The 21,800-nt window shown below is 44.7% G+C and overlaps 3 protein-coding genes across 3 annotated transcripts; all 3 read right to left on the bottom strand.

The window, feature by feature from the left end:
* Nucleotides 1–8,260: 8,260 nt before the first annotated feature.
* On the bottom strand, nucleotides 8,261–9,226 carry LOC148099660 (olfactory receptor 10A3-like). Its single transcript, XM_087851744.1, has one exon. The coding sequence runs from the start codon at nucleotides 9,224–9,226 to the stop codon at nucleotides 8,261–8,263; it is 966 nt and encodes a 321-aa protein (XP_087707870.1).
* A 3,317-nt stretch (nucleotides 9,227–12,543) lies between these two features.
* On the bottom strand, nucleotides 12,544–13,509 carry LOC148099659 (olfactory receptor 51I2-like). The gene has a single exon (XM_087851743.1). It carries the CDS (start codon nucleotides 13,507–13,509, stop codon nucleotides 12,544–12,546), a length of 966 nt encoding a protein of 321 aa, XP_087707869.1.
* A 7,093-nt stretch (nucleotides 13,510–20,602) lies between these two features.
* On the bottom strand, nucleotides 20,603–21,568 carry LOC148099658 (olfactory receptor 10A3-like). The gene has a single exon (XM_087851742.1). It carries the CDS (start codon nucleotides 21,566–21,568, stop codon nucleotides 20,603–20,605), a length of 966 nt encoding a protein of 321 aa, XP_087707868.1.
* Between the last annotated feature and the right edge of the window lie 232 nt (nucleotides 21,569–21,800).

The following is a 21,800-nucleotide window of genomic DNA, read 5'->3' as shown; positions in this document are numbered from 1 at the left end:
TTTAAACAATGCAAACATGTTTTTAATCAGTTGACATGAACTTTTACCTTTTTAATATACAAGAAAATTTAAATAAATGAACTCTTTGATATTTATATTCTCAGACTTCACTTATCTTTTACTATTTATGCATTTTTTTAACCCGGGTTACACCCTCCCCCCACTAAATGTTTGGTGTCCTCAACAGACTACCAAGGAACTACAAGAACTTGGGAAGTAGGATGACTTTTTTTTTACATACTATGGCTCTTAGTCTTTGCCTATAGTGATGACAACCCCTCTATGTATAATAGTGATAGGCTGATCTTTAGCTTTTCCTGGCTCATCATAGGTTAAACGAACTACTGGTTTAATCTGTCTCTTAGGCCTTAGTTTAGGAGTGTCACCCAACAGATTACGGTGTGTATTTGGTTTCTGAGTTTTGGCAGACCGGGCTGTTCTGGGATCCAGATCAGGTTCTGGGTCAGACTCCCCCTGAATGTCCACCATTTGGTCGGGCTCAGTCTCACTGTCCCAATTAACGTCTTCATCCTCCAGTGGCAGTTCCTCCTTTTCACTGCACTGATCAGAATCAGTTTTATCACTGACGTCATCCTGGTCACTTGCACAATCCTCTTGTGGCACTGCTTGAGATCTAAGAGCCTGTCTTAATGCTTCTCTCACTCTTTCTTGAGTGTAGTAGTATCTCTGAGGCTCATAGTATTCACTCTCTGAGGATGAATCAGAATCCTGTGACAGCTGAGGGTCAGACGCAACTGTGGCCTGCTTTGGTTTCTTGCCCTTTGGTTTTTGTCTGTCACAACAGTTATTGCCTTCTTCAGGGATTGGCAATTTCACATGTTGGCCAATAGGAAGGATATGGTCTCTGTGGATTGTTTTCAGACGACCACTCCCATTCTCTTTCTTTAGTTGGTAGACAGGAAGGTTGGGCCTTTTTCCAACAACTTGGTAAGGTATTGGACTCCATCTTGTTTGCAACTTGTGCTTCCCTTTGAGACCCCAGTTCTTCAGTAGGACTCTGTCTCCTATTTCTAGAGACTGGAAACAAACTCTCTTGTCATAGCCCCTTTTGTTCTTCTGATGGACTTTGTCTGCCGTCTCAGATGCTAGCTTGTAGGCTTGACGGAGATCTTCCTTAAGCTTTGACACATAGCGTGAGTGACTTTCCTCAGCTTTGTCAATTGTGGTCCCAAAGCACAAGTCCACTAGCAGTCTGGCTTCACGGCCAAACATCAGGAAGTATGGTGAAAAACCAGTTGCATCACATTTTGTACTGTTATAAGCATGGACCAAATAAGGGACATGCTGGCTCCACTGACGTTTCTTTTCTGTGCTTAGAGTACCCAACATTGAAAGCAGCGTTCGATTGAACCGCTCTGGCTGAGGGTCTCCTTGCGGATGATACGGAGTAGTGCGCGACTTCCGTATCCCCATGTTCTTCAACAAGTCTTTGATCAGACGACTCTCAAAGTCTCGCCCCTGGTCTGAATGGATACGAGCCGGAAGACCATAGTGGACGAAAAACTTATCCATTAAGGTTTTGGCCACTGTTTGAGATGTCTGATTCTTGGTCGGGAATGTCTGGGCGTAGCGTGTGAAGTGATTGGTGACCACTAAAACATTTCTCATGCCCTTGGAATCCGTCTCCATTGAGAGAAAGTCAATGCACACCAGATCCATAGGTCCACTGCTGGAGATCTGGTGAAGCGGTGCGGCTCTCTGGGCAGGAGTCTTGCGTGTTATACATTCACCACAACTTTTGATATGTTCCTCAGTGTCTTGGAACATTCTTGGCCAGTAGAACCTTCGACGGAGCAAATCCAGAGTTCTCTCTATGCCGAGGTGTCCTGAGTCATTGTGTACTGATCTCAACACAACATCATGATACACCTTTGGCAAGACTAGCTGACGGACCTCCTCCCCTGAGTGACGTTTGGTGATGCAATAGAGCAGACCGTCACTCAGCAGGGTCAGCTTATCTTTCTCTCGGGGCGATCGTGGCTCAAGAGTTGGGAGTTTGCCTTGTAACCGGAAGGTTGCCGGTTCGAGCCCCGCCTCGGACAGTCTCGGTCGTTGTGTCCTTGGGTAAGACACTTCACCTACCGCCTACTGGTGTTGGCCAGAAGGGCCGATGGTACGATATGGCAGCCTCGCTTCTGTCAGTCTGCCCCAGGGCAGCTGTGGCTACAACTGTAGCTTGCCTCCACCAGTGTGTGAATGTGTGTGTGAATGGGTGGATGACTGGGTGTGTAAAGCGCTTTGGGGTCCCTAGGCGGGACTAGTAAAAGCGCTATACAAATACAGGCCATTTACCATTTACCATTACTCTCTTTTTAGGAGTGACAGCTCCGGACTGTTGCCTGTCCATAAATTCTGTTGGACAGCTTTGACCGCTGGACCAATGACTGGATCCTCTTTCTGTGCCTTAGTGAGATCAGCTTTTGAGACGTGTTCCAGTGACTGTAGCTCCATTGTAAGAGGAAATGCATAGATGTCAGGGATGCATTCCGGGGAAGCCCCGGTTTGGTCGACACATCTGGTGGGACACCCTGGGCTTTCTGAAACTTGTACTCTTTTGCAGATGGATTTAACAGCTGCCTCTGGTATAGTCTCCCATTCAGCATCAGTGTCAAAGTTTCTGGAGAGGATGTCTGCATCTATGTTATGCTTTCCTGGTCTGTAATGGACATCAAAGTCATATGTGGACAAAGCAGCTAACCACCTGTGTCCCACGGCATTGAGTTTTGCCGTAGACAGAACATAAGTCAAGGGGTTATTATCTGTTCGCACTGTAAAGCACGCCCCGTACAGATAGTCATGAAAGCGATCCACCACTGCCCACTTTAATGACAGGAACTCCAGCTGATGTATGGGGTACCTCTTCTCAGCCTGACTTAACTTCCTGCTGGCAAATGCAACCGGCCTTAAGTCCCCTTCTTGTAGCTGGTATAGGACAGCCCCCAATCCTTTGAAGCTTGCGTCCACGTGGAGCTCATAGGGCTTGGTAGGATCAGCGAAGGCTAATACTGGTGCATGGGTTAGGCAGTGGATGATCTGCTGAAAGGCTTTGCTGCAGGAGTCATCCCACCGATCTCCAAAGGGTTTTGACTCTTTCAAGTAGGACTTGTTGATGTCTGGAGTCTTTTTTTTGCTCTTTTGTGTCGGAGCATAGCCTTTGGTCAGTTCAGTGAGAGGTCTCACAATGGCAGCATAGTTAGCAATGAATCACCTATAGTATCCGCAGAAACCTAAGAATGATCTCAGAGACTTTAGGTCGTGGGGCTGAGGCCAGGTGGTAACAGCCTCAATCTTCTGCGGATCAGGAGAGACACTTTGGGCAGACACAATATGCCCGAGGTACTTCACCTGTGGCTGACAAAACTGGCATTTGTCCAGGGAGATCTTTAGTCCTGCTTCTCCAAGATGATCTAGGACTTTAATGAGCCGCTCTTCGTGTTCCTCCAGCGACTTTCTGAAGACAATCAGGTCGTCCAAGTAAACCAGGACTTGGAGGAGGTTCATGTCTCCGACTGTTTTTTCCATTAGACGCTGGAAAGTCGCAGGCGCTCCTGTTATTCCCTGCGGCATTCTCTCAAATTGGAAAAAGCCTAGGGGACAGATGAACGCCGTCTTCTCTTTATCTTCCTCTGCCATTGGAATCTGGTAGTATCCACTACACAGATCCAGCACTGTGAACCATTTGCTCCCAGACAAAGAATCCAGTGCTTCATCAATGCAGGGGGTCGTGTACTGGTCTGGCATGGTCCGACTGTTAAGGAGCTTGTAGTCTATGCACATCCGTATGGTGTCATTTTTCTTTCTAACTATTACAATTGGTGAGGCATAGGGGCTACGGGATTCTTTAATGATGCCGGCACAGAGTAACTCTTGCAGATGTTTTCTTACATCCTCTATGTCTGCAGGTGCCAGTCGACGTGATCTTTGCCGAAAAGGTCTTGTGTCAGCCAGGCGAATGGTGTGCTCCACCTCTTTTGCAAGGCCAACGTCCCATTCATGGACTGAGAAGACGTGGGCGCGTTCCACTAGTTTCTGTCTAAGTCAGTCCTTCCACTCTTCAGGCACAGGCCAGTCACCAAAGTCGATCTGGCTGCTGTCAAATGCTGTCGTCTCTGGTTCTTTGCTTGGCATGGAGATTACGCTTTCGGTGCGATAAAGGTGACCCATGACAATTCCAACCGGGATAATGGTTTCCCTGGCAGACTGGTTCTGCACCAGGATCCTGAAGCTGTTAACTTGTACCGCATTGGCGGGCACAACCATGGGTTGTAGCAGGACATCACCTGGCAGAGGAGCTAAGGGAGAAGAGTCAAACATCAAGATCTCTTTGCCAACTGTCTGTTGAAAATGAATTTTGCAGGTTATTTGCAAGTCTTTTCCAGGGGGTAAGGACAAGGGATTTGAACCTTGCCAAGTCACACAGCCAACCTGGTCATCTTGAGAGCCTAGGGTGATGGAGTCTGTGAATGTGGGTAGCGACTCCCTGTGAATTTGGATGCCCAGGCTTTTGGTTATGTCACGCCCCTCTTTTCTGCATTCCTGTACCAAATTGCAGACATGGCTGGTGTTAGTGCCAACAATGATAGGAATCTGCTCTTCTTTTGGGCTTGGACAGATCAGGGCAAGGACTGGTACTGTGTGTTTGGTGCCAGTCACTTCAGCCGGATACTCAACATCTACCACAACATAGCCAAGGTAGGGGTAACTGACATTGGACTCACTTAAACCCCAAATGTTGAGACCAGTGACCGGATGGACTGGGGTGGAAGGCAGATGGGCTTTGTACCAGGAGTCGAATATTATGGTGACCTGTGATCCACTGTCAAATAAGGCATCACAGGGCTGTCCATTCACTTTAAGTGGCACAATACTTGGCGGACCAATCAGTCCTTCTGGAATTCCAGCTGAGGTGGAAGAAGTCAGAAGACCCTGCTTGACATGGCAGTCAGTGTCAGTGGCATTACTTGTTGAAGTACCTGCACTTTCCTTCAGTGTCTTGACAGTTTGGATCAGCTTTCGTATAACTTTGCTCTGATTTTCAGGATTTTGACACTTTGCAACAAAATGTCCATTTTCCCCACAACGGTAACAGAACTGCTCACCCGAAGGCGTTCTGTTCTGATAAGGGGTCCTTGTATTTGAGGTAGCCTCTACTGCTGCCACAGTAGCCAGTTTTAAAGAGGAGTCTGGAGCAGTATCTCTTTGGGCTACTTTCTGCTGCAGTCTTTTCACTTGTTTCTTCAAAGCAGCCAGTTCTTTGGTGTCACTGTGTTCACTTGACTGCACTGAGGACGAACCTTTCTCTTTGACCTCAGGGGCCTTAGTCATGCAGGTGGCTAACTTGGCCTTAAGCTCTTTAACTTCAGCTTTGAGACTTTGTATTTCTGTATTGTCAGTCCCTGAAGGTTTTGTCTGTACATGCTGGACTGAGGTATTTAGTTCCCTCTTTGATGCCTCATACTCTTCCTCTGTGCGAATCTCACTTAAGAGTTGGAGGAAAGTTGGGGGTTTGGACTTTCTCTCTCTCAGGCGCAGATTAATTAGCATGAATTTGGAAACAACAGTTCCTTTCAGAAGTTGTTCTAGGCAAGCTTTGTCTTTGCTAGAAGCTGGAAATCCTCCTCTCTGAACAACTTTACTGAGGGCCCTCTCCAGATGCCTCAGAAAATCAGACAGTTTTTCACTTGGTTGTTGCTGCATTAAGCGGAAAGCAAAATAGAGATCATCCCCAGACTCAGCACTGCCAAATGCGCTTTCCAAAGCCTCCAGGTATTCAACAGGGCCTGCCTCAGGGTCTGACTCACGGACCGATTTGGCAATCTCCAACACTGGCCCCTTTAGACTTTCCATCAGCCTGCGCCTTTTCTCCTTGTCTGTACAGTCACTTTCCTCTACCATGAGCCATGCCTGCTCAAGCCAATGGTCAAAGGGGTCTTCACTAGTGGGAACTGGCAAGTTCCCTGAAAACAGCCTCAAACGCCGATAACCACCTTCAGCTTGTGGTTTACGTGCCTTCTCCAAAAAATCACCAACCGCTTGCAAGACAGACTCAGTGGAGTTTAGGGAAGGATCAGAGCTGGTTTGCGGAGGAGCGAGGCTGAGAAATAAGCTTTGTATGTCTTCCATAGTCTCAGTGTCTAAGAGACTCTTCAACTTCACAGCAAAATCATCAGGAGCGGCACATTCATTAAGAGTCACTAAGAGTCATTATCGGCCATTTCTCACCACTGTGCTGGTCCAGCACTTCCTTGGGTGCATTATCTTTAGGTATACTTTGTTTGCACTAGCAGAGAACCATTAGGCAGCACAAAGGGGTGTGGAACAAGCGCCCTCTAACACGGACTCGCCCTAGACACTTAATAGTCTCCAAGGTTTCTTTTATCTGGGCTATTTCCACTTCTTCTGGAACCAGAACCAAGAGTGCTTTAGCTTCCTCCAAACCTTCACCCCGACACCACCTCTTCAACTCTGAAGCAAGCCCGGTGTGGTCTGCCATACTCTTTGTAGCCAAAAATACTAAGAAATGTAAAGTAGCTACAGTAGGTTAACTTTTAACTTTTTTTTTTTTTTTTTAGCGTGTTGCCCCTTTAATGGTATTGAGTAAATGAGGGCTACATAAAATGGAGGCACTGCTGGGATGTTTTTGTGTCTCATAGAAGTATTAAATAAATGGGCTTTGGGTTCTTTTTCTAGTGTACTGTCGTACACTAGAAACCAGCACGTCCGATCTGATGTCACGTTGATGGAATTCTTGCATTTAATCACCAGCTAACATTTCATCTTATTCAACCATGATTATAGTCGTCCCACTAGGTGGCGCTCTAAACATTACTGACAAATGGCATAACAAACATTTCCGAGCTCGAGTCTCATCACACCTGCGACGTTTGGGAGAGATTGGACATTGTGTTTTTGAGTGACAGCAGATTACTGCTTTTTGGCGAGTGATTGAAACTCCACATGCCGCCATGACCACCCTGTTTCCCTGAACGTAAAAAGCTTGGCAATTTAACATCACAAAGGTCTTTCGATGCCACGCACTGGTCAATATGATGAAATCCCTTGGAGGAGTTCGTCAAAGTATGGTGCCTGAAAAGAGGGGAAAATGTCGCCAAATTTACACATTAATTTTAAAATGGCTGAAAATGCTGGAATTGGCTGGGCCAGTCTGGGATATGGTTTTTCAGTTTTGTTGTCTGGGTGGAAAATTGGGAGAAATTGGGGGGAGAATGGTCGACCCGGGAGATTTTCGGGAGGGGCACTGAAATTCGGGATTCCCCGGAAAAATCAGGACTGTTGGCATGTATAGCCTAGCATAGCCTGTAACGTTATTGTGACACATTATATGAGTGAACTTGACTTTAAGTGACTTACAAGTTTCTTTGAAAAACAATTTCTTATATCCAGGTTCTTCACTTTTGTTGCATTCCTCCTCTCCTCCTCGCAGCGCAAGTTTGCCGCTGCTGAAACTAAACAGAGCTCCCTGAAAGGCTCAGCCAATCACATTGGCCATATTTGTCACATGAGGTAGGACTCCAGTAGAGAACGTAATTTGACTCTTTCTGCTCTGCTCGCTGAATGAGACACTGACAGATCGTTTTTTTCTTACTATCGGGTTTGTTTTTCTTTACTCGAAGAGATCAAATTATTGGTGGGGACACGTCCCTTCTGTCCATGCCAAATCTACGCCCTTGTGCTGTAACATCACTAAAAGATGAAAGAGGTCAGAATCAATATTAAAATAATAAACTGGTTAATTTAATGGAAAATTTCTATAAACAATTATATATAACTGAAAATACATCCACATTAAGTGATACCCAAAATGTTTTACATAAACTCAATTTACCAACTTTGTCTGAAGGCGATCGAGTTCGTCTTGGTGAACAAATAACACAAGAAGAGGTGCTGACGGCAATTAAATCTCTTCAAGGAGGGAAAGCCCCTGGCCCAGATGGTTTTGGTCCAGACCTCTATAAAGTTTTCCAGGATCAAGTAGCTATACCCCTCTGAAATATGTGTGTGTGTGCGTGTGTGTGTGTGTGTGTGTGTGTGTGTGTGTGTGTGTGTGTTTATTGCCTGAAAGCTATATTATATTACAGTGTATATTTCTGTGGCACACAGGTTCTCTCTGGTGCTTCTCTTCTGTTTTGTTAAATACAAATCAGCTAAACCTTAAATTCATCTCCACAGGAAGATACTTTCTCATAATTTAACAAACACATTTCAAGGTCAGCTGCTGTCAGTCACTCTGTGAAACTTTACTACACCCACATGACATTATAGAGGACAGCACATGTTCATAAACGCCTCTGATCTTTGACATCTGTGTTCCATACAAGATCGGATTCATGAGCGGCTGCATCATGAGAAAATACAGAGACAGGAAGATTCTCAGAGCGGCAGGTAAACCCGTCGTATCGAACCTACTCTGAAATAATTCAAAGCAACAACCAAAAGAGAAATTCAAGAGAGACACCAGCTGAGGCGTGCAGGTGGTGAGGCTTTTTTGTCTCATCTGTTTGGATCCATAAAAACACACTTTGAGGATTTTCATGTAAGAAAACAAGATGATAAGTGTGGGGACTATGACAGTCATAACAACGTCAAAAATCCCATAAACATTATTCACCTTTGTGCTAGAACAAGCCAGCCTAACCACAGGGTAATTCTGACAATACAAACTGTTTAAGAAGTTTCCACACAGCCTGAGACGCAGGTTTAAGGATAAAGCAATAAGAAATTTTGTTAAAGAGTACACCCACATCACCATAATCAGAACAGCTGTATTGTTAGATGTCATTTGGGTGTTATATTGTAGAGGACAACAAATAGCGAGGTATCTGTCATAAGACATGGCGGCTAAGTTTGAAACTTCAATACTTCCATAAGTGTGAACGCAGAAGATCTGCAGGAAGCACAGAGGAGCAGAAACAGTGTGAACATCAGAGAGGATCTGAAGCAGGAGGAACGGAAACAGCCCTGTACTACCATACAGCTCATTCACAAACAGGCTGCTCAGAAACATGTACATAGGTTCATGTAAGCTTCTGTTCACACAGATAACCACAATCAGAGACGTGTTGGCAGCAATGATCAGGATGTATAATATTACAGTTAATGAGAAATAGAAGAATTTTAAACTTCCAACATTCATAAAAGCTCCAAGAATGAAATAAGACAGAGGAGGCGTAGTTACATTTAACATAGCTCACAAAGTACAAATGTCCCAAATATGTCATGTGCACAGTTGTTGTGTCTGATCTAACAAACACTGCAGCTCACCTGTTCACCTGTGACAACACAGTCACCTCTGCAGCCTTTTTATACCTTCTCAGCACAAATCCGCCTCCGTCGTTCCATGTGACGGACTAACGAGTTTAGTGATTGACGGGAAGGTTCGGATTTGTTTTGTTTTGCATCTGTTGTGGTTCAGTACAACAGCCTCTGTCTCCTGAGCACTTACCGTCTGGAATTGTTTCAGTTTTCAGAGTGAGCTAAATCGTTGCTTTAATAGCACAGGGTGAGCAGGTGAGCAGAAGCCCCGAGTACCTGGGTTTGACTCTACCTGAGGCCCTTTGTGTATCTGTTTAGCTTCAGAGGACAACCTCACAGATGCAGCAGTCCTCATGTGAAACCTGGTTAGTTGTTGCCTCGCTGCGTCACAGTTGACAGCTTGGAGTTGACGTGACGTCAACAAAGAGCTGTCAGTAAGCAGTCATGTGTCTCACGCTAAACCTGCTCAGACCTACAGATTCTGGCCTTGGCTCAGACTGCACCACTAATTTTGCAAACATGCAGCTGTGGCAACACGTCACTGACATGCTGATGAAGATGGGCCAACTAAAACAACAGGCCAGGCTCAGCATGAGTCGAAATTTCTGCACTTTTCAGTTACCAACATGAACCTTTGTTCTTGTTTTAAATAAGCTATCACATGCAAATTCAGCCTGTTTCACACCGACCACTTCCTGCGCAATTTGAGCAGAACATCACAGTTCAGAGGTTCAGAAGAAGAAAACCACTTTTATTCTGCTGTGGGTGTCCTACTGTGGACAAAGGACGACTCATCCTGATCTAGTCTGATAGATCTAAATCTGAGTGTTTCAAGCAGGTGAATAATGAGTGGTAGGTTAGCTGAGCCCAAACCCTAACCTCAGATGGGTCACCTATGACCTGGTAAATAGATTTCATCCTGATACCCAGTGACAGTCATTGTGTCGCTGCCTGTAGAGGTCTGTGCAGCCCTCTGTGGATATGCCTCCCCAGACCATCAGTGACCCCCCACAAATGATGTTACAACATTCTCCATAACTTCTCCAGACCCCTTCACATCTCTCACATGTGCTCAGAGTGAACCTGCTCTCGTCTGTGAAATGTTTTGGGCACCATTGGTGGACCTGCCAATTATGGTATTCTATGGCAAATGCCTGTCGGGCTCCACGGTGCCGGGCAGTGAGCACAGGGTCCACTAGAGGACGTCCGGGCCTCAGACCCCCTCGTTAGTCTGTTTCTGATTGTTTGGTCAGAGACATTCACACCAGTGTCCTGCTGGAGGTCATTCTGTAGCTCTGAGGACGCTCCTCCTGTTCCTCCTTACAAAGAGGAGCATTTACCGGTCCTGCTGATGGGTTAAGGGCCTTCTATGGCCCTGTCCACCGATAACTGCGCATCTCTCTGCATGGTCCTGAGACCGTGCTGGGAGACACATCAAACCTTCTAGCAATGGTACATAGATGCCATTCCTGTCATCCACAGGTAGTTGGGCTACCTAGCTCTGCAGGGTCCAGGTATGGCCTGAAACTGACTAACATCTCCTTCTAATACTTACCTGAATAGTTCAACAGACTCAATGCTGTAGTCTGATTAAAGTGTTCTTTTACTTTTTTAGCAGTGTGTTTGGTACCACAGTTTGGCCTGACTTTGATCAAAGTGGGTCGTTTGATTTTATTATTGTGGTAGGGTCTCTACCTTACAATATGAATCACTTGTGAAAAGGTCGGTCATCCCAAGCCTGCTGACAGTCATGCTCACAGTCTTCATGGTGGCGCTTCTGAAAACATGTCAGGATGTTACCTGACTGATGAACGCCCCAGTCTGGTGCACGTGAACGCTCCCTGTTTTTAACCAAGAATAAACTCAGAAGCTTTCAATCAGATTGTTCCGCTCAGCTAAAATTAAACTGAAACTAATCATTAAAAATAGTTTTAGATTTATGAGTCACCAGTACAGAGCTTATAAAAGAAATATCTATCAATTTGACAACATTTACTGTTCTGGCAGGAGATTTTAATTGTAGCATAGAACCAGAAATGGATCAAAATCCACCACGCAACAATTCAGCATCCAAAAATCGAGAAGCTATCAATGGACTGTGTTCTGACTTTCAGCTGATAGACGTTTGGGGAACTCTTCATCCAGGTGAAAAAGATTATACTTTTTATTCTAACCCACATAAGAGTTTTTCCCGTATTGATTATTTCCTTGTCTCGAGGGAGGTCCTCAACAGAGTTAACATTTGTGATATTGGCACGCGTATACTCTCTGATCATGCAGATGTTCATTTAAATATTTCACCTCCTGAAGCTCACCCAACTCTACGTAGTTGGCGATTAAATCCATCACTTTTAAATAATTCTATGTTTCGGAGTTATATAAAAGAACAAGTGGATCTTTTTTTACGGACAAATGATAATGAAAACACAAATCCTTCTGTCCTTTGGGAGACAATGAAGGCATGCTTACGTGGCGCTATAATTTCATACAGTATAGTGAAAAAGAAAGAATCTTTAAAACATCAAATGGACCTTGAAAAAAAATTTGCAGATCTAGAGCACTCCCTCAAAATACATTTTTCACCTGACGTAGTGAAAAAAATAGAAGCCACTAGATCAGCTCTGAATCAATTTGTGACTGAAAAAGCAGAGGCCAGTATATTCTGGCTGTTTGAGTTGCAGATAAAACTGGATGGTTATTGGCACGTTTGGCTGAAACTAGAATCTCATGCTGTAACATCACTAAAAGATGAAAGAGGTCAGAATCAATATGAAAATAATAAACTGATTAATTTAATGGAAAATTTCTATAAACAATTATATATATCTGAAAATACAGCCACATTAAGTGATACCCAAACTTTTTTACATAAACTCAATTTACCAACTTTGTCTGAAGGCGATTGAGTTCGTCTTGGTGAACAAATAACACAAGAAGAGGTGCTGACGGCAATTAAATCTCTTCAAGGAGGGAAAGCCCCTGGCCCAGATGGTTTTGGTCCAGACCTCTATAAAGTTTTCCAGGATCAAGTAGCTATACCCCTCTGAAATATGTGTGTGTGTGTGTGTGTGTGTGTGTGTTTATTGCCTGAAAGCTATATTATATTACAGCGTATATTTCTGTGGCACACAGGTTCTCTCTGGTGCTTCTCTTCTGTTTTGTTAAATACAAATCAGCTAAACATTAATTCATCTCCACAGGAAGAAACTTTCTCATAATTTAACAAACACATTTCAAGGTCAGCTGCTGTCAATCACTCTGTGAAACTTTACTACACCCACATGACATTATAGAGGACAGCACATGTTCATAAACGCCTCTGATCTTTGACATCTGTGTTCCATACAAGATCGGATTCATGAGCGGCTGCATCATGAGAAAATACAGAGACAGGAAGATTCTCAGAGCGGCAGGTAAACCCGTCGTATCGAACCTACTCTGAAGTAATTCAAAGCAACAACCAAAAACAAAATTCAAGAGAGACACCAGCTGAGGCGTGCAGGTGGTGAGGCTTTTTTGTCTCATCTGTTTGGATCCATAAAAACACACTTTGAGGATTTTCATGTAAGAAAACAAGATGATAAGTGTGGGGACTATGAAAGTCATAATAATGTCAAAAATCCCATAAACATTATTCACCTTTGTGCTAGAACAAGCCAGCCTAACCACAGGGTAATTCTGACAATACAAACTGTTTAAGAAGTTTCCACACAGCCTGAGACGCAGGTTTAAGGATAAAGCAATAAGAAATTTTGTTAAAGAGTACGCCCACATCACCATAATCAGAACAGCTGTATTGTTAGATGTCATTTGGGTGTTATATTGTAGAGGACAACAAATAGCGAGGTATCTGTCATAAGACATGGCGGCTAAGTTTGAAATTTCAATAGTTCCATAAGTGTGAACGCAGAAGATCTGCAGGAAGCACAGAGGAGCAGAAACAGTGTGAACATCAGAGAGGATCTGAACCAGGAGGAACGGAAACAGTCCTGTACTACCATACAGCTCATTCACAAACAGGCTGCTCAGAAACATGTACATAGGTTCATGTAAGCTTCTGTTCACACAGATAACCACAATCAGAGACGTGTTGGCAGCAATGATCAGGATGTATAATATTACAGTTAATGAGAAATAGAAGAATTTTAAACTTCCAACATTCATAAAAGCTCCAAGAATGAAATAAGACAGAGGAGGCGTAGTTACATTTAACATAGCTCACAAAGTACAAATGTCCCAAATATGTCATGTGCACAGTTGTTGTGTCTGATCTAACAAACACTGCAGCTCACCTGTTCACCTGTGACAACACAGTCACCTCTGCAGCCTTTTTATACCTTCTCAGCACAAATCCGCCTTCGTCGTTCCATGTGACGGACTAACGAGTTTAGTGATTGACGGGAAGGTTCGGATTTGGTTTTTTTTGCATCTGTTGTGGTTCAGTGCAACAGCCTCTGTCTCCTGAGCACTTACCGTCTGGAATTGTTTCAGTTTTCAGAGTGAGCTATCTTGTTGCTTTAATAGCACAGGGTGAGCAGGTGAGCAGAAGCCCCGAGTACCTGGGTTTGACTCTACCTGAGGCCCTTTGTGTATCTGTTTAGCTTCAGAGGACAACCTCACAGATGCAGCAGTCCTCATGTGAAACCTGGTTAGTTGTTGCCTCGCTGCGTCATGGCTGGCAGCTTGGAGTTGACGTGACGTCAACAAAGAGCTGTCAGTAAGCAGTCATGTGTCTCACGCTAAACCTGCTCAGACCTACAGATTCTGGCCTTGGCTCAGACTGCACCACTAATTTTGCAAACATGCACCTGTGGCAACACGTCACTGACATGCTGATGAAGATGGGCCCACTAAAACAACAGGCCAGGCTCAGCATGAGTCGAAATTTCTGCACTTTTCAGTTACCAACATGAACATTTTCTTGTTTTAAATAAGCTATCACAGGCAAATTCAGCCTGTTACACAGCGACCACTTCCTGCGAAATTTGAGCATAACATCACAGTTCAGAGGTTCAGAAGAAGAAAACCACTTTTATTCTGCTGTGGGTGTCCTACTGTGGACAAAGGACGACTCATCCTGATCTAGTCTGATAGATCTAAATCTGAGTGTTTCAAGCAGGTGAATAAAGAGTGGTAGGTTAGCTGAGCCCAAACCCTAACCTCTGATGGGTCACCTATGACCTGGTAAATAGATTTCCTCCTGATACCCAGTGACAGTCAGTGTGTCGCTGCCTGTAGAGGTCTGTGCAGCCCTCTGTGGATATGCCTCCCCAGACCATCAGTCACCCCCCCAAAAATGATGTTACAACGTTCTCCATAACTTCTCCAGACCCCTTCACATCTGTCACATGTGCTTAGAGTGAACCTGCTCTCATCTGTGAAAAGTTTTGGGCACCATTGGTGGACCTGCCAATTATGGTATTCTATGGCAAATGCCTGTCGGGCTCCACGGTGCCGGGCAGTGAGCACAGGGTCCACTAGAGGACGTCGGGTCCTCAGACCCCCTCGTTAGTCTGTTTCTGATTGTTTGGTCAGAGACATTCACACCAGTGTCCTGCTGGAGGTCATTCTGTAGCTCTGAGGACGCTCCTCCTGTTCCTCCTTACAAAGAGGAGCATTTACCGGTCCTGCTGATGGGTTAAGGGCCTTCTATGGCCCTGTCCACCGATAACTGCGCATCTCTCTGCATGGTCCTGAGACCGTGCTGGGAGACACATCAAACCTTCTAGCAATGGTACGTAGATGTCATTCCTGTCATCCACAGGTAGTTGGGCTACCTAGCTCTGCAGGGTCCAGGTATGGCCTGAAACTGACTAACATCTCCTTCTAATACTTACCTGAATAGTTCAACAGACTCAATGCTGTAGTCTGATTAAAGTGTTCTTTTACTTTTTTAGCAGTGTGTTTGGTACCACAGTTTGGCCTGACTTTGATCAAAGTGGGTCGTTTGATTTTATTATTGCGGTAGGGTCTCTACCTTACAATATGAATCACTTGTGAAAAGGTCGGTCATCCCAAGCCTGCTGACAGTCATGCTCACAGTCTTCATGGTGGCGCTTCTGAAAACATGTCAGGTGGTTACCTGACTGATGAACGCCCCAGTCTGGTGCACGTGAACGCTCCCTGTTTTTAACCAAGAATAAACTCAGAAGCTTTAGATCAAATTGTTCTGCTCAGCTAAAATTAAACTGAAACTAATCATTAAAAATAGTTTTAGATTTATGAGTCACCAGTACAGCACACCTTCATCTACCTGAGGTGTCTGACTGTCCATCCATCCATCCATCTTCATCTGCTTTATCCGAGACCGGGTCGCGGGGGCAGCAGCCTAAGCAAAGAGGCCCAGACCTCCCTCTTGAACTCCTCCACTTGGGGCAGGAACTCATCCCCGACCCGGAGTGGGCACTCCACCCTTTTCCGGCTGAGAACCATGGAGGTGCTGATCCTCATTCCCGCTGCTTCACACTCGGCTGCGAACCGTTCCAGTGCGAGCTGGAGGCCCTCACCCGATGAAGCCAACAGAACCACATCATCCGCAAAAATCAGAGATGATATTCTGAGGCCACCAAAGCGAAAGCCCTCCGCCACTTGGCTGCGCCAAGAAATCCTGTCCATAAAAATTATGAACAGAACCGGTGATAAAGGGCAGCCCTGGCGGAGCCCATCACGCACCGGGAACGAGTCCGACTTACTGCCGGCAATGCAAACCAAGCTCTTGCAATGGTTGTATAGGGATCGAATGGCCCGTAGCAATGGGCCAGACACCCCATACTCCTGCAACACCTCCCACAGGACACCCCGAGGGACACGGTCGAATGCCTTCTCCAAGTCCACAAAACACATGTAGACTGGTTGGGCAAACTCCCATGCACCCTCAAGTATCCTCGAGAGGATAAAGAGCTGATCCAGTGTTCCACGACCAGGACGAAAACCGCATTGTTCCTCCTGTATCCGAGGTTCGACTAGCGGACGAACTCTCCTTTCCAGCACCCTGGCATAGACTTTCCCAGGGAGGCTGAGGAGTGTGATCCCCCTGTAGTTGGAACACACCCTCCGGTCCCCCTTCTTAAAGATGGGGACCACCACCCCGGTTTGCCAGTCCACGGGTACTGCCCCTGATCTCCACGCAACATTGAAGAGGCGTGTCAACCAGGACAGCCCTACAACGTCCAGAGCCTTCAGGAACTCGGGGCGGACCTCATCCACACCAGGGGCTCTGCCACCAAGGAGTTGTTTAACTGCCTCAGTGACCTCGCCCCCGGAAATTGGCGGGTCATTTCCCTCATCCCCAGACTCTGCTTCCTCCTCGGAAGATGTGTCAGTGGGATTAAGGAGGTCCTCGAAGTATTCCTTCCACTGCCCAACAATTTTCTCAGTCGACGTCAGCAGCGCTCCGCCAGCACTATACACAGTGCAGGTAGAGCACTGCTTTCCCCTCCTGAGACGCCTGACGGTTTGCCAGAATCTCTTCGAGGCAGTCCGAAAGACTTTTTCCATGGCCTCTCCGAACTCCTTCCACACCCGAGTTTTTGCTTCAGCCACTGCCCGAGCCGCATTCCGCTTGGCCTGTCGATACCTGTCGGCTGCCTCCGGAGTCCCACAGGCTAACCAAGCCTGATAGGACTCCTTCTTCAGCCTGGTGGCTCCCTTCACCTCTGGTGTCTACCATTTGGTTCGGGGATTACCACCACGGCAGGCACCAACCACCTTGCGACCGCAGCTCAATGCAGCAGCTTCGGCAATGGAGACGCTGAACATGGTCCATTCGGACTCAATGTCCCCAGTCTCCCTCGGAATGCTGTTGAAGCTCTGCCGGAGGTGTGCGTTGAAGATCTCACGGACTGGGGCCTCTGCTAGACGTTCCCAGCACACCCTCACTACGCAGTTAGGTGCACCGGGTCTGTCCAGCGTCCTCCCCTGCCACCTGATCCAACTCACCACCAGGTGGTGATCAGTTGACAGCTCAGCCCCTCTCTTTACCCGAGTGTCCAGAACATATGGCCGCAGGTCTGGTGATACGATTACAAAATCGATCATCGACCTACAGCCGAGAGCGTCCTCGTGCCACGTGAACTTATGCACACTCTTATGTTCGAACAAGTTGTTCGTTATGGACAAACTGTGATTAGCACAGAAGTCCAATAACAAAGCACCGCTCGGGTGGCCATTCCTCCCAATCATGCCCCTCCGGGTCTCGCTGTCATTACCCACATGAGCATTGAAGTCTCCCAGCAGGACAAAAGAGTCTCCAGGTGGAACACCTTCCAGCACCTCCCCTACTCAATGAGAGTAACGTATTCTGAATACTTTGGATTACTTAATTTGTTATCATGCTGTTTACAACTACGTGAATGTACTATTGCTGTGATTTATTACTGTTACTGAAGCTCCGAACCGTAGTAAAGGGACCTCTGGCTAATACTTCGGGTTCGTGTCGGGCTCGTAGCCGAAAACTAGCTTTACTTTGTTGTCTGGGTCAACTTTGCTAGCGAGAGACAGAGAGAGGCGTTGAAAGGCTGCTCCAACAGAACTTATTGTTTCAGAGGAAAACACAAACACGGTGTACAGTCGAGTCTTAATAGCTTACTTACAACTGGGCTCGTCAGGCACTCTTCTTGGCTACCGTGGTCATTATTATATTTACATGCTTCCAGTTCCCGTTTCTGCTCGATGACAGCTCGTACTTTTCCTTTTTCTCCCTCCCTCGCTCACAGACACATAACGGGTATGGCAGTCCATTCTCCCTGCAGCACGGACTACACTGCCCATCAGGCTACATGCTTTAGGGCGATTCCTGTAACACTCTGCCTGTTGCCTTCATATTAAAAAAATCTTTGAATAATCATTTAAAAAATATTTCTTCACGTCATTATGCGGCCGCAAGTAGAGGTGACATGGGCCGCGAGATTGACACACAGACATTAGAGCCTCTTAATGCGTGTTTTTTCCAGCGTGGAATTACCAAAAACAGAGAGGGAAAAGCTGAACATATGAAACAGGAAAAGACTGCCGTGTAATCCATTTATTTCAACAAAGTAAATGTATTCTGAAGACCACCTTTTAAATGGTAACTAAAACGGAATACAGTTACTCATATTTTGTATTTTAAATACATAACGCTGGTACTTGTATTCCGTTACTCCCCAACACTGGTAACAGTGCAGTGTGAAGAATATCCCTTAATTCAATTCAGTTTTATTTATACAGCGCCAAATCGCAACAACAGTCGCCTCAGGGCGCTTTATAATGTAAGGTAAAAAAACATACAATAATAATTTGCATTTAACTCAAGCGAAGGGAAGTTTGATAACAGCAAACTTTACCCTCCAACACTCGAAAGTCGTGCTGAGAAGGTTTTCTAGAAAAAAGGACTTTAAAAACAAAGACAAACAGGTTTTGCTTCATTTTGTGTGGGACCTGATGTGATGTGACATGATGTAAGAATTTCCTTCAGGATAAATAAAATCCTAAGAAATTAAATGATTTTTTTATAACTCCTGCAATGAAGTTGACCTCTCCCTGCCACGTTTCCAGGGGAATCTGAGATGGTCTGAAGTCACGTAGAGTAACCAAACTTTAACTTGCTGATCCCTATTATGCTATATAGTGTGTGTATGTTTGTGTGTGTGTTTATTGCCTGAAAGCTATACCACAGTTTGGCCTGACTTTGATCAAAGTGGGTCGTTTGATTTTATTATTGCGGTAGGGTCTCTACCTTATAATATGAAGCACTTGTGAGGGTCGGTCATCCCAAGCCTGCTGACAGTCATGCTCACAGTCTTCATGGTGGCGCTTCTGAAAACATGTCAGGATGTTACCTGACTGATGAACGCCCCAGTCTGGTGCACGTGAATGCTCCCTGTTTTTAACCAAGAATAAACTCAGAAGCTTTCGATCAGATTGTTCCGCTCAGCTAAAATTAAACTGAAACTAATCATTAAAAATAGTTTTAGATTTATGAGTCACCAGTACAGAGCTTATAAAAGAAATATCTGTCAATTTGACAACATTTACTGTTCTGGCAGGAGATTTTAACTGTAGCATAGACCCAGAAATGGATCAAAATCCACCACCCAACAATTCAGCATCCAAAAAGCGAGAAGCTATCAAGGGACTGTGTTCTGACTTTCAGCTGATAGACGTTTGGAGAACTCTTCATCCAGGTGAAAAAGATTATACTTTTTATTCTAACCCACATAAGAGTTTTTCCCGTATTGATTATTTCCTTGTCTCGAGGGAGGTCCTCAACAGAGTTAGCATTTGTGATATTGGCACGCGTATACTCTCTGATCATGCAGATGTTCATTTAAATATTTCACCTCCTGAAGCTCACCCAACTCTACGTAGTTGGCGATTAAATCCATCACTTTTAAATAATTCTATGTTTCGGAGTTATATAAAAGAACAAGTGGATCTTTTTTTACGGACAAATGATAATGAAAACACAAATCCTTCTGTCCTTTGGGAGACAATGAAGGCATGCTTACGTGGCGCTATAATTTCATACAGTATAGCGAAAAAGAAAGAATCTTTAAAACATCAAATGGACCTTGAAAAAAAAATTAGCAGATCTAGAGCACTCCCTCAAAATACATTTTTCACCTGACGTACTGAAAAAATAGAAGCCACTAGATCAGCTTTGAATCAATTTGTGACTAAAAAAGCAGAGGCCAGTATATTCTGGCTGTTTGAGTTGCAGATAAACCTGGATGGTTATTGGCACGTTTGGCTGAAACTAGAATCTCATGCTGTAACATCACTAAAAGATGAAAGAGGTCAGAATCAATATGAAAATAATAAACTGGTTAATTTAATGGAAAATTTCTATAAACAATTATATATATATCTGAAAATACAGCCACATTAAGTGATACCCAAACTTTTTTACATAAACTCAATTTACCAACTTTGTCTGAAGGCGATCGAGTTCGTCTTGGTGAACAAATAACACAAGAAGAGGTGCTGACGGCAATTAAATCTCTTCAAGGAGGGAAAGCCCCTGGCCCAGATGGTTTTGGTCCAGACCTCTATAAAGTTTTCCAGGATCAAGTAGCTATACCCTCTGAAATGTGTGTGTGTGTGTGTGTGTGTGTGTGTGTGTGTGTGTGTGTGTGTGTGTGTGTGCGTGTGTGTGTGTGTTTATTGCCTGAAAGCTATATTATATTACAGCGTATATATCTGTGGCACACAGGTTCTCTCTGGTGCTTCTCTTCTGTTTTGTTAAATACAAATCAGCTAAACATTAATTCATCTCCACAGGAAGAAACTTTCTCATAATTTAACAAACACATTTCAAGGTCAGCTGCTGTCAATCACTCTGTGAAACTTTACTACACCCACATGACATTATAGAGGACAGCACATGTTCATAAACGCCTCTGATCTTTGACATCTGTGTTCCATACAAGATCGGATTCATGAGCGGCTGCATCATGAGAAAATACAGAGACAGGAAGATTCTCAGAGCGGCAGGTAAACCCGTCGTATCGAACCTACTCTGAAGTAATTCAAAGCAACAACCAAAAGAGAAATTCAAGAGAGACACCAGCTGAGGCGTGCAGGTGGTGAGGCTTTTTTGTCTCATCTGTTTGGATCCATAAAAACACACTTTGAGGATTTTCATGTAAGAAAACAAGATGATAAGTGTGGGGACCATGAAAGTCATAATAATGTCAAAAATCCCATGAACATTATTCACCTTTGTGCTAGAACAAGCCAGCCTAACCACAGGGTAATTCTGACAATACAAACTGTTTAAGAAGTTTCCACACAGCCTGAGACGCAGGTTTAAGGAAAAACTAATAAGAAATTTTGTTAAAGAGTACGCCCACATCACCATAATCAGAACAGCTGTATTGTTAGATGTCATTTGGGTGTTATATTGTAGAGGACAACAAATAGCGAGGTATCTGTCATAAGACATGGCGGCTAAGTTTGAAACTTCAATACTTCCATAAGTGTACAGACAGAAGATCTGCAGGAAGCACAGAGGAGCAGAAACAGTGTGAACATCAGAGAGGATCTGAACCAGGAGGAACGGAAACAGCCCTGTACTACCATACAGCTCATTCACAAACAGGCTGCTCAGAAACATGTACATAGGTTCATGTAAGCTTCTGTTCACACAGATAACCACAATCAGAGACGTGTTGGCAGCAATGATCAGGATGTATAATATTACAGTTAATGAGAAATAGAAGAATTTTAAACTTCCAACATTCATAAAAGCTCCAAGAATGAAATAAGACAGAGGAGGCGTAGTTACATTTAACATAGCTCACAAAGTACAAATGTCCCAAATATGTCATGTGCACAGTTGTTGTGTCTGATCTAACAAACACTGCAGCTCACCTGTTCACCTGTGACAACACAGTCACCTCTGCAGCCTTTTTATACCTTCTCAGCACAAATCCGCCTCCGTCGTTCCATGTGACGGACTAACGAGTTTAGTGATTGATGGGAAGGTTCGGATTTGGTTTTTTTTGCATCTGTTGTGGTTCAGTACA

The sequence above is a fragment of the Neolamprologus brichardi genome, chromosome 14 (genome assembly GCF_056152115.1).
Source record: "Neolamprologus brichardi isolate AB-2024 chromosome 14, ASM5615211v1, whole genome shotgun sequence".
NCBI lineage: Eukaryota > Metazoa > Chordata > Actinopteri > Cichliformes > Cichlidae > Neolamprologus > Neolamprologus brichardi.
Note: the sequence above shows the minus strand (reverse complement) of the source record. Positions and strands in the feature narration are given on the sequence as shown.

Coding starts and splice junctions, on each gene's coding strand:
- LOC148099660 (XM_087851744.1), bottom strand. CDS start 9,226: ATGTTAAATGTAACTACGCCTCCTCTGTCTTATTTCATTCTTGGAGCT.
- LOC148099659 (XM_087851743.1), bottom strand. CDS start 13,509: ATGTTAAATGTAACTACGCCTCCTCTGTCTTATTTCATTCTTGGAGCT.
- LOC148099658 (XM_087851742.1), bottom strand. CDS start 21,568: ATGTTAAATGTAACTACGCCTCCTCTGTCTTATTTCATTCTTGGAGCT.